The sequence below is a fragment of the Alligator sinensis genome, unplaced genomic scaffold (genome assembly GCF_000455745.1).
Source record: "Alligator sinensis unplaced genomic scaffold, ASM45574v1 scaffold222_1, whole genome shotgun sequence".
Taxonomy (NCBI): domain Eukaryota; kingdom Metazoa; phylum Chordata; order Crocodylia; family Alligatoridae; genus Alligator; species Alligator sinensis.
In genome coordinates, this window is record NW_005841912.1 from 1,985,196 (window position 1) to 1,996,652 (window position 11,457).

Here is an 11,457-nt window from a genome sequence, read left to right on the forward strand (position 1 = left end):
CTGAACCAGGGCTTTTTTTCCCAAATTGCTGGGAGCTGGGGCAGGTGGGGTTGCCATTGTCCGGCTGGGAGAGTGGGTGGGGAATGGGCCTGCCATGGCTGATTCGGAGATTCGACAGCAGTCAAATCTATGAATCAGATTCAGCCGAATTGAATCGGGATAGTAATTTAAATCATCAAATCGAATCATTGTCCCCTGAATCGGCCAAATCTGAATCCGAAGCGAATACTAGCCACTTCGCACATGCCTGAAGGATCTAAAGCCAGTTTCTTCAGCAATCGCTACATCTGAATCAGACGGTGCACTTCTGTTAGACATGCCTTACCAAATACCCCAGATAAAACCAACTGTTTTTGAGAATCTAAGTGCATCTCTGCTTACAAGTACAGAAGAAAGAAAAGTGAAAGACTTTATTAACAGACGGGAAGAATTTTGTCACCCATTGATTCATGCTGCGGCAAATCTCTTGGATCCAAGATTCAAAGGCAGAAATGTTAGTGAAGATAGCACTGCTCCTGCATTTGACTGGATTACAAAACAAGCAACACACTTAGGACTTGATGTTGGAAAGGTACTTTCAAATGTTGCAGAATACAGAACATCTTCAGGTATTTGGTCCAGGAATGCAATCTGGGACTCTGCCAAGCAAAATAAATCCCTCCTGCAACATGGCCTTTGCACGACACAGCCTCTGACTCTTCTTGCTTCTCACTTGCTTCAAGTTCCTCCATCTTGTACAATATGTGAAAGAAACTAGTCTATGTTTGAAAATACTCGCACCAAATCAAGAAATAAACTAGCATGTGAAAGAGTAGAGAAGCTTGTCCCAATCCAGGCAAACCTTCAGTTTTCAGAAGTCCATGAAGACGATAAAAATGAAGGATCAGAAGAAGCAGAAACTGCTGATAGTGATGGCTCAGAAAATGAGACTGATTAGACAAAGTTTCATGTAACAGAATTTGTATTCAATGTGTCTTGGTTTTTCCCCCTTTTTTTCTCAGCTTTTTCTAAAAATGAGTGCTTTCTGTAACTGCTTGACACGGTGGAGGAGACTAAGTCCAGAATACATAATCACTTTCTTTGTTTTACTATAATGTTGATGGTTCCTTCTATTTTCAACTTTAATTTTGCCTGCTTCTCATAAGAGATGCTAGGTTCCTTAGAGTTCAGCAGCTTGTAGCTCCATTTGTAACAACTATTTAAAACTTTTCAAAGTAAATTCAAATAGTAAATTTGTGATTGTCTGAATAAATGATACTTTTAATAAATATCCCAAACATTATAATTTTATGACCAAACCAAGTTGTACATAATACATTTTATGTTCTTAAAGTAGCAAAGTGAATTTAGATCTGTAAAGGGTGCTAAGAAAATAAGTATTGCATATATTTAAAATTTGCCCAAAATTTCCGTGTTTTTCCAGGGGAAAAAATGTTTTTTCCATGGCTTCAAAAATTCCTGAAAATTTACATCCTTAATTGCAGCCAATTTTTTTTCTTTCTTAAGTGCTGCCGAGTCGGTATGAATTTGATTTGCAAAGTAATGTTTGAAATATAAATTCCAATATACCAGTATATTTCTCTTTATTAACAAAAAAACAAAACAAAACAGGAGTAACATCGACATGCAACTGTAAATTCTAATGCTTTTCATTCCCCATACTTAACCTAGACTGGTCTCACACCATTAATGGAAGCAGCATCTGGTGGATATGCAGAGGTGGGCAGAGTTCTTCTGGACAAAGGTGCAGATGTTAATGCTCCCCCAGTACCTTCCTCAAGAGATACAGCTTTAACCATAGCAGCAGACAAAGGGCACTACAAGTTCTGTGAGCTTCTCATTAGCAGGTACCATATTTAATGCTGTGCTATTATAAAATGTTACTTTCTTATCATGGTTTTAATGGCAATTATTTAAAATTAATTCAACTGTTCTAGGACTGTAGTGAACAATAGCAACCTTTTAAAATCAGTGCTTTATTTAAATACTATTTTAGCTGTTTTTTGTATTGGATCAGCCATTCATTTTTTCCTTCGTTATGTAGCAGCTTGATCAAAGATTCTGTCCCTCACTGTTGGAATACCTATTGAACCTTCTGTCCTGTTAAATTTAAACATTACAATGCACAAGCTCTCAACAGTGCCCTTTATGTTAGGTAACAAAACAGCTGTCATACCTGCTCTGTTTCTAAGCCTGATTATAACATGAATCTATAATTAGAAATGAAGATTCAGCTTCTGAGCCTGGATTTCTAGTGGGTGCTCAAGTTACAATACTGGTTATTAGCCGGTGTATTAAATTTTATATGAGGTTTTTTTCTACTGATATAGCGCTATCTAAATCAGAGATTAAATACAACTTGCTGATGTCTGGGGTTTTTGTAAGTATTGTATTTGTGTCTAAAGCTTATTTTGGAATGAGAGCTGATTTGAAAGTATTATTCAAAGCATAAAGCAGGGCTATGCACCTGGAGGTCTGCAGACTGCAGGGCTCTCACCTGGCCGCTGCTGCCCATATTACCCTGCCTACAACAGCAGCCAGGTTCTTGGGATCCCCCTCCTTCCCCCAGCTTGTGTTGTCTTGTGCAGCCCCCCAGTGCTGGCAGAAGCTGGCAGCCTGGAGCATGGTGCCACAGGGGAGCCTGCAAGGAGCTGCAGGTGAGGCAGGATGCTGTTCCACACAGGAGCAGGGCTGCCTGCCTCTGCCTGCATAATGCAGCAGGGTGAGGGACACCCATATTGTGTGTGCAGGGTGCAGCCCGGGGAACCCATTGCACCCACTATTGCAGCCCTGCTCATGCAGCCTTTGGGCATGCAGCCACTGGACTTTAGAAGTTGGACAGCCCTGGCCTAAAGAATCCTTTTGCTATGGCTGACCATCAGCCTATGTAGATGATAATGTTTGATGAGGTTAGAAAACACAATTTCAAAAATATTCAGGTGCCAAACCTATCATTAAATACAATACTTTAAGGGTAAAAGGCAATTTAATTTATGCATGTCAAATTCATGCTTATTTCAAGCATTCCATCTTTGGGTGAAACATGTGCATTTTCCTAGGGGAGCTCACATTGACGTACGGAACAAGAAGGGGAATACTCCTCTATGGCTTGCTGCAAATGGTGGGCATCTAGATGTTGTTCAGCTATTAGTTCAAGCAGGAGCAGATGTGGATGCTGCTGACAACAGAAAAATAACTCCCCTCATGGCAGCCTTTCGGAAGGTAAAGCATGGGTCTGATTTACATCTTCCTTACCTTCTTATAATGTTTTTTCTTTGTAAATATTGGAGGTGCAGTGATACATTGGTCTGATATCAAATCAGCACAGATATAAAGAAAATTGACTATATCGGAAATTGGCCTGATGTGGCTGATAACTTATCTGATAAATACCTGTGTGTGCATGCAGCCACAGCGCAGCATGCAGTGTGCCTTGCTGCCAGCCCGGCAGCTTGGAAAGCTGTGTGCAGCTGATAAGTCTGTTATGCTGGATGGGGAGGGAAGTGGCTTGGAGGGGGCAAATCAGGGCCCCCTGTGGTGAGGGAGGAAGTAGGGCTGGGGTAGACACTGCCCAGCTGGAGTGGGGTGGGGCACCGAATGGAGCCAGGCTCGATGGCTCCATCTGAAATGGCACTGGTGCAACTGATCAGAGCGCAGGGCAGTTCACCCGCAGCTAGGTAGCTTATTTTAGACAATCAAAGAATGGATATATACGGTGATCAGTAAGCAAATCAGACTGTGGTTATTTCTCAGCCCTATTGTATGGCAATCTTTAGGCTCTAATAGCTTTCTCCTTTCAAACCTATCTGTTTCTTACCAAATATATTTCCCAACTAATTTCTGAAAAGATTAACTACCCAACCCCCAAAAGTTGCAATGTTATTTATTGTGATGTTGCATTGTTCTTATAATTTACTAAATTGCTTGTAATTACCTTGCGGAGGTAGTGATGAAAGTCCCAGTATAGTCTGTTCTCCTAAAATTCTAACACCAATAGCTTTCTCATGGCCATTCTGTCACTGGCTTTTATCAATGAACAATGCAACTTTTACTAGTTTTAATTTAGTACAGTAGAAATATTGTAACTTTTTAGCAGCATCTCTTATTTTGAAAATAAGCTTTTAATTTTTGCCTCAATGTTTCTCTTTCCATGTTCATCTTGTTAATGGTATAAAAAATTGACCTTTATAAAAGTAAGTTATTTCCTTCTCTTGCACAACAACTATTGTTCAAAGGGTAATAATAGGCTCTATACATCATTAAGAAGAGGCCCCCTCTACCAGGTTTCAATATCAGGGTTGTTTTTCTGTTGTGAACATGGAGAAGAATGAAAGTATTGGCATCAGAGGGATTTTAAAAAAATTATTAATGATAATTTACTGTTTAATTAATTAAGGAAACAAGGCTGGGGATGGTGATTGAAGCATCTCTAGACTAAAGAATATGAAATAAAATATGAGATATTTTGAAGTGTAGTTTCCTGGTGACTTAATAATAAAGCTTTGATACCAACTTGGATATGCAACTCTTTGAAAATTATTCCTTTTAAAAATGCTGGTAGCTTAATGTGAAGTAAGACTGTTTGAAATTTAAATTTTCAGGGTCATGTAAAAGTGGTGCGCTACCTAGTGAAAGAAGTAAACCAGTTTCCATCAGACTCAGAATGTATGAGGTACATAGCAACAATTACTGACAAGGTAAGTGCAGGTATTCTAAGCTATCTCATCTTAGCAGGATTTTAACAAGGTTAAAAAGTGATGCTAAGAGAATTATAGTAATTGTGACTTAAGAGAATATACAAAAGGACATCTGCTTGACTGGCACACCAAGTCTGCCACTTTTTAAAAATGGTAATAATTTTGAGTAGAGCAGCTTTAGTGGGAAATCCAAATACTGCAAAGTAGTTGGCTCTCTAAAACTGGAGGTAAAAAAAAACGCTTGTCATGATTTCTTCTCAATTTCCAATTGCTCTCGCACATTTTTCAGATTAGCAAAATTTTGTATATTTTCAAACATTAGTGCAGGTTTGGGCTACATCTGCTCAGTAGTTGGAGGTGTGATTGCAGAAGAAATAGACATGTAAGTTAGTGCTAATATGGCTGTCCTAATAGTACAGTAATTGTGGCAGGTGTCTGAATATGTATTCAGTTTCCAGGACTGGCTTTTACAGCTTGTGCTGAAACCAGTGCTGCCATTGCTATGCTGCAAGCTCTAATTGTAGTGCAGACATACTTTTTGTGACTACATGCTTTCTTCCTGCATAAAAATTATTCCATTCTGTGTCATCTATTTGTGATATTTGCTTATTCAGATGATGCCAATCCTAAAGTCCTTTGTTCTTAACTACATTACTGAAATAATGTTCTCCAGCATTTATGTTGTTCAATATTTATAAGAACCACTGTCATTCTGAACCTGAACTCAGTATCTAAAGTTGAAATACTTATTTCTTAGTGAGTCTGAACCTATAAAATATAATTATTCAGGTATGTGGCTAAAATGATTAAATTACAAGCTTCGCAATTTCTTTGATATTTAAGTAATTGTTTAGAAGGGATTGGCCTCAATTAGAGGTGCACCGATAGTATATTAGTCTATATTGTATCAGCAACTATAAAAAGGAAAATTAATATTATCAGCAGTTGGCTTTTTAGGTTGATGCGGCTGATAATGTTACCAATAAATGCTGCATGCATGCACGTAGCCGCAGCATGCGCGTGGCCAGGAATGCAGCCCGGCAGCTTGGAGAGCAGTGTCTGGCCAATAAGTCTGTGGGGGAGAAGGGATGTCCGTCCATCCATCCGTCCGTACAATTGAGGCTCCCACAGTGAGGGAGGGAGTGGGGCTGGGATAGGGGCAGGGACTGTGGTAGGTGCTGCCCAGCGGGGCTGAGGCAGGGCAGGGTGTGGGAGGGAGTGCAGATAGCTCTTCTGCAGGGAGGGGGGCAGCTCCCACTGCTGTGTGTACCCCATGGGAGGCATGGAGGGCATGTGCCCCCTACATTTTTGCATGGGGCAAGTACAAGCTGCAGGCTGGTTGCTGCCCCAGCCTGTTCCTGATGTGGGGGTTGGGCCAGGGCTGCGCTCGGGGCAGTCAGTAGCCGTGCTGAGAGGGAGGGTTGTGTAGGGGGCTACAGCCACCCAAAAATTTGTTGTAGCCCTCCTTCCCAGTGCTGCTTCCCTCTCTGCCCTCATCTGCACCAAGCACAGCCCTGGCCCAACTCCCCTGCCAGGAAGAGGCCAGCATAGCCCCTGGCCCCAGTTCGCAGGAGGCAGCCCAGCCTTGCCCCACATACAGATATGGGGAGCACATGCCCTCCATGCCTCCCCCAGGGTGTGAGCAGTGGCAAGAGCTGCCAGCCCCCTGCAGACAAGTCATCTGTGCATCCATCCCATGCCCTGCCCCACCCCAGCTGAGCAGCTCCTGACCCTCCCCCAGCCTTACTCTCTCCTTCACTGTGGGGAGCCTTGATCTGCACCCCGCCCTCACGCCTCTTTCTTCCGCCATGCCCGTTCCCACACGCAAACTTACCAGCTGGATGCTGCTCTTCAAGCTGCCAAGCTGCATATTGGCATTTGGATTGGTATCAGCCGATATGGCTGGTTAATAATCGGCCATTGGTATTGGCCAAAAAATTCTCTGTTGGTGCGCCCCAGCTTTAATTGTGTAGCATGTCTCCTGTGTGAAAGCTCTTGTCCCGTTCATCTCTGACTTGGCTTGATAGGAGCAGAAGTTGAAAGTTTTCAAAAGAAATGAGACATCCACACTAAAATCATAACAACAGGATGGTGGTGATGCAGATGGCTACTGCCTGCACCAAATACCTGGCCAATCCTCACTGTCCTTGCATAAGCTCCTTGAAACTCAGGCTCTGCATGGAGCCATGACAAACTCATAACGCAACAATATTCTTTGACTTCTTAATTAATCTGCAATGGTCTGTCTGTTTGCAAGCTATTTAATGTCACCAGTGCAAGTGTTTATATCGACCCAATCACTGTAGTATGTGAGTATTCGCCAAGAATTTGTTTTAAAAAAAATATCTGTCCCTTCCTACTGAGAGGCATGTCTTCACTTAGATGGGTATTTGCTAGGCCTGTGCAAAGCTTCTGTCGTCGATTTGATTCAGAGGAGATTTCAGAAAAGATTCGGAGAGATTCGGATCAGCCAGGGAGAGGCAGGTACAGCCGGGTGGCTGCAGGTTCTCCCGCGGCTACTCTGGCTGTGCCCCCCTCTCCCCGGGTGAGGGGAGCCACGGGAGAAGATCCCCTGGCTGCCCTGCCTGGCCTCATCCCCTGCCCATCCCCAGCTTCCCGGCACTTCAAAAAAACCCCCCAAAAAACAAAACAAAACAGAAAAAACCCACAAAAAAAAGCCGCACTCGCCGGCTGCAGCAGCGGGATTCGGGGACAAGCAGGGATCAGGGACACTGGGGGTCGCTGAGGCTGAGCGCTACCGGGCTCTGGCTGACATGTGGAACCACCCCAGGCCCCAGACAGCGCGCAGCGCCCTGCCAGGCTGTGCTGCACACGCGCCATAGAGCAGCTGCCGCTCAGGTGCCAGGCTGGAGGGCAATCCCCCGTGCTGCGTGGGAGGGCTCTACCACAAGCCCACAAAGGCCCTGATCCCTGCTGCTGCAGCTCATGACTGTGGGTTTTTTTCTGTTTTTTTATTCCCGGACTGCTGGGGCCAGGCAGGGGGGCCATCAGGGTCGGGGCTGGGTGGGGTGTGATTGGGGAGTGGGGGCTGTACAGGGCGGACGGGGGGCTTCTGCCAGGAGGCCCAGAGCCCCCATAACCCCTGCTGCAGCTGGTGAATGCAGGGTGCTTTTTTTAAGTGGCAGGAGGGTGTGTGCCAGGCAGGGTATGGGGCCAGGCAGGGAAGCCATGGGGGCTTCTCCCGCTTCTCCCCCCGACTGCGGAGAGGCAGGCACAGCCGGAGGAGCAGGCGCCCAGCTATGCCTGCCTCACCCCAGCGGATCTGAAACAGCACCAAATCTCCAATTCTGATTCGGCCGAATCAAATGGAGACTGATTCAAGTCGCTGTCCTCCAGATTGGCCAAATCTGAATCGAATACTTCCGTATTCGCACAGGCCTAGTATTTGCTTAGATTTTCAATATCTCCTTTTCTGCCCATCTTTGTTTAATAGTTGCCATCTCTTTCCCACCTACACCATCTTCAATCAAATGTTTTGTCCTGTTTGATGTCCCTGATGTAGTATCTGTGGAGGAGACACTGTCTTCTCTCTGTTCAAATTACTAGGGCACTAGTTCTCTCATCCCTGATTTATGGGTCTCTTACGATTTATAGTTTAGTCAGGGATGATCCTGCCTTAAGCAGGAGGCTGGACTAGATGACCTCATGAGGTCTCTTCCAGTCCTACTTTCCTATGATCCCGTGATTTTGTAAAATAAATGTTTGAAAGAAGGAAGTGGTGGGCACAAGAATAACTGGCCAATAGAAAGTTGTAAGTTGAGAAAGACCTTAGAATTTTGTTGCGAGCACTGCAAATTTAGTTCCATGGCCTTGGTCCAACGTCTGTGAAACTTCTGCAAGGGAAGGAACAATCCACACTCATCATTCATACTGTCACTTTTCATAGCCTCTGCAGAGAAGCTACTGATAGAGCAGGCAGACATTAAAATGAAAATGGCTCTTTCAGCCATACTGGTAGTCTGTGTGGAATAAGACTGAAACATGAATAGTGTGGAAAATCTTGCTGACCAGGTTCAGTGAAAACAGATGGCTTGGCTGACCCATAAGACTTTTCTCTCAAGAATTAAATTCAAAATTGAGGTAGGAGGCAGTCCATTTCTTTCTTAATATGGTATTATGAATAACCAAACTGCCCTTCATCTGACATAAAATACTTATTTTCAATATGCAGCACTTGTTGCTTATATTATAAGAGATTGTGCTGCTTTCTCAGCATATTGACTGTACAAAGACTAATACATTGGCACAAAATATGTTTGTTTGTTTTTTAAAACTCCCTCAAATATAAAAACCATTAATGTGTTTTTCTTTCTAAAAAACATTAATTTGTACAAGCTCTTCAATGGGCTGTAAATCCCTTTTGAAAGTGTATATTTGTGAACAACGGCAAGAATTGGCTTTATTTCTTCAGACAGAAGACTGTTTTACTTGATTGTTATAGGAGATGCTGAAGAAATGCCACCTCTGTATGGAATCAATTGTACAAGCCAAAGATAGACAGGCTGCTGAAGCAAACAAAAATGCAAGCATTCTTTTAGAAGAACTGGATTTGGAGAAGGTAAGAAATCACCCATCATCTGAAGTGCTAAATACCTTAACCACCACCATGGGAATTTATTCAGGGCTTGGACCTGAAAATAATTTAAAAAAGAAAAATCCGGTGGAGAATTTTGCTGCATGAAATTACCTGCCCCTCTCCACCCTAAGAAGAGAACCAGTGAGTGTTTAGATCTGTGATTTTCAACCAGGGTGCCATGGCACTCTAGAGTACCTTGAGATCCTTCCAAGGGTGCCTGGAGTTGCCATGCAATGCAGTGTTGTTAGGTGTGTGAACATGATTCGTGAAATAAAACCCAGAGATTTCAAATAGGAAACCATCGTGGTAAAAACATTCCAACATGTTGTGCTCCTTTCTGAGTTGTATGTAATAGAAACATTAAGAGCTGGCATTTTCTGAGAGGTGCCTTCATTTTAGCAAGGGGTGCGTTGAGTCCAGAAACATTGAACCACTGGTTTAGACATTGTATATTCACCCTGTGGATGACTAGAAATTGAATGATATTTTCTTTGGGTTTGGACTGTCTAATATAATTTTGTGCCTGTTTGCTGCTGCTTTTTTTTGTTTAGCATTGTAAAATGATCTGTGCAAATATAAAAGAATGCAGTTTTAAATTGATATTTTTTTTGCATGTAGCATCTATTTATAAACCAGTCACTATTTGCTGAAATAAGTTTTCTTTGTGCTTTACCTCTTTTATACTCTATTAAAAGAAACCTTTCAAGAAAAGTTCATACCAAGAAACAATTTATTTACATAATCCACAGAAGTCTGGTTCCTACAGATTGAACTCATTGAGAAGTGTGAACTTGCTGTTGTGCAGATATAGATTCATAGAAAATTAGGGATGGAAGGGACTTCAGGAGGTCATGTAATCCAACCCCCTGAAAATGTGTGCCACTGCTATTTGTCCTGCAGGAAACATGCGCCTGTGAGCTCGTGGTGACATGGTCCACGAGATTTCTTTTGGTCCATTCCTCTAACTTGTCTAGGTCACTCTGAATCCTAACCCTATCCTCCTCCAGCATATCTACTACTCCACCCATCTTGGTGTCATCCACAAACTCGCTTAGGGTGCACTCCATCCCATCTTCCAGGTCATTGATGAAGATATTGAACAAAATGGGTCCCAGGACTGACTGTAGCAAAAGCCTTGCTAAAATCAAGGGTACACCACATCCACTGGTCTCCCTGCATTGACAGTCATTTCATCATAGAAGGCAATCAGGTTGGTCAGGCATGACTTGCCGTTGGTGAATCCATGCTGACTGTTCCTGATCACCTTCTCTTCCAAGTGCTTAGAAACAGATTCCTTGAAGATCTGTTCCCTGATTTTTTGAGTGCTGGGATGATAAAGTGCAGGGGCTCAGAGGGCTCCTGCTGCTGTTCACATCCTGGCGGAGGACCAGAGAACATGTTGCCCCCCTCCACCTGTGTGCGGAGTGGAGGCAGTTGCTGCTATGCACTACGCCTTGAGCCCCACTGCATCTGGCTCAGGAATGTCCCAACGCCACGTGTGTCACGCTGCTGGGCTGAGACTTGCCCCCTGCCCAGGCCCCGGCCCAGCCAGGTGCTGGGACTCGGCTTGTCCAGGGGCACGTGCTGGGGGTACTGGCCACTGTGCGCACCCCAGGGGAGGCCTGGGGAGCACGTGTACCTGGCTAAGCTGGGACCCAGTGGTACATTCCGCCACCAGGTGAGCAGGGGGCAAGGCTCTGCACAGTGGTGGGATGCACATGGCGTCAGGCCATTCCGAGGCCAGCTGCAGCGGGACTCAGGGCGCAAAACCCAGTACATATCAGCAACTGCCTCTACCTGACACACAGATGGGGGGGGGCATGTACCCCCCCTCAAAATGTGGGGCAGCCCAGGCAGCTGCATCAGCGGTGAGGGCGGGAGCAGGGCTGGGGCTGGGGTAGGGGAGGCACTGCACAACCGGGGCGGGGAGCGGGGCATAGGACGGAACCGCAAGCGGCTCATCCAGCGGGTGTGGGGGGATGGGGACATGCACCCTGGGAAGGCATGGGGGCGCATGCCTGTGGATCTATACATGGGGTGGGGTGGGGTGGGGTGCCTCTGTGGGCTGGGGCTGTGATGGTACCGGCCTCTTCATGGCAATGCTGGGAGGGGGCTACGGGGTGGGGGCTGCAACCACCCAAGAATTCGCCTTAGGCCCCCAAC

The 11,457-nt window shown here is 44.7% G+C and overlaps 1 protein-coding gene across 9 annotated transcripts in view; it reads left to right on the forward strand.

Annotated features, from left to right (window-relative positions):
• Positions 1-11,457, forward strand: part of ANKRD17 (ankyrin repeat domain 17) — a 137,965-nt gene that overhangs the window by 105,363 nt on the left and 21,145 nt on the right. For all 9 annotated transcript variants that reach the window (XM_025198058.1, XM_025198057.1, XM_006018767.3 and 6 more), the window contains 4 exons: positions 1,672-1,847; positions 3,060-3,222; positions 4,602-4,697; positions 9,160-9,276. In XM_025198058.1, coding sequence (XP_025053843.1) covers positions 1,672-1,847; positions 3,060-3,222; positions 4,602-4,697; positions 9,160-9,276 — 552 coding nt within the window. The remainder of the gene's footprint in view (positions 1-1,671; positions 1,848-3,059; positions 3,223-4,601; positions 4,698-9,159; positions 9,277-11,457) is intronic.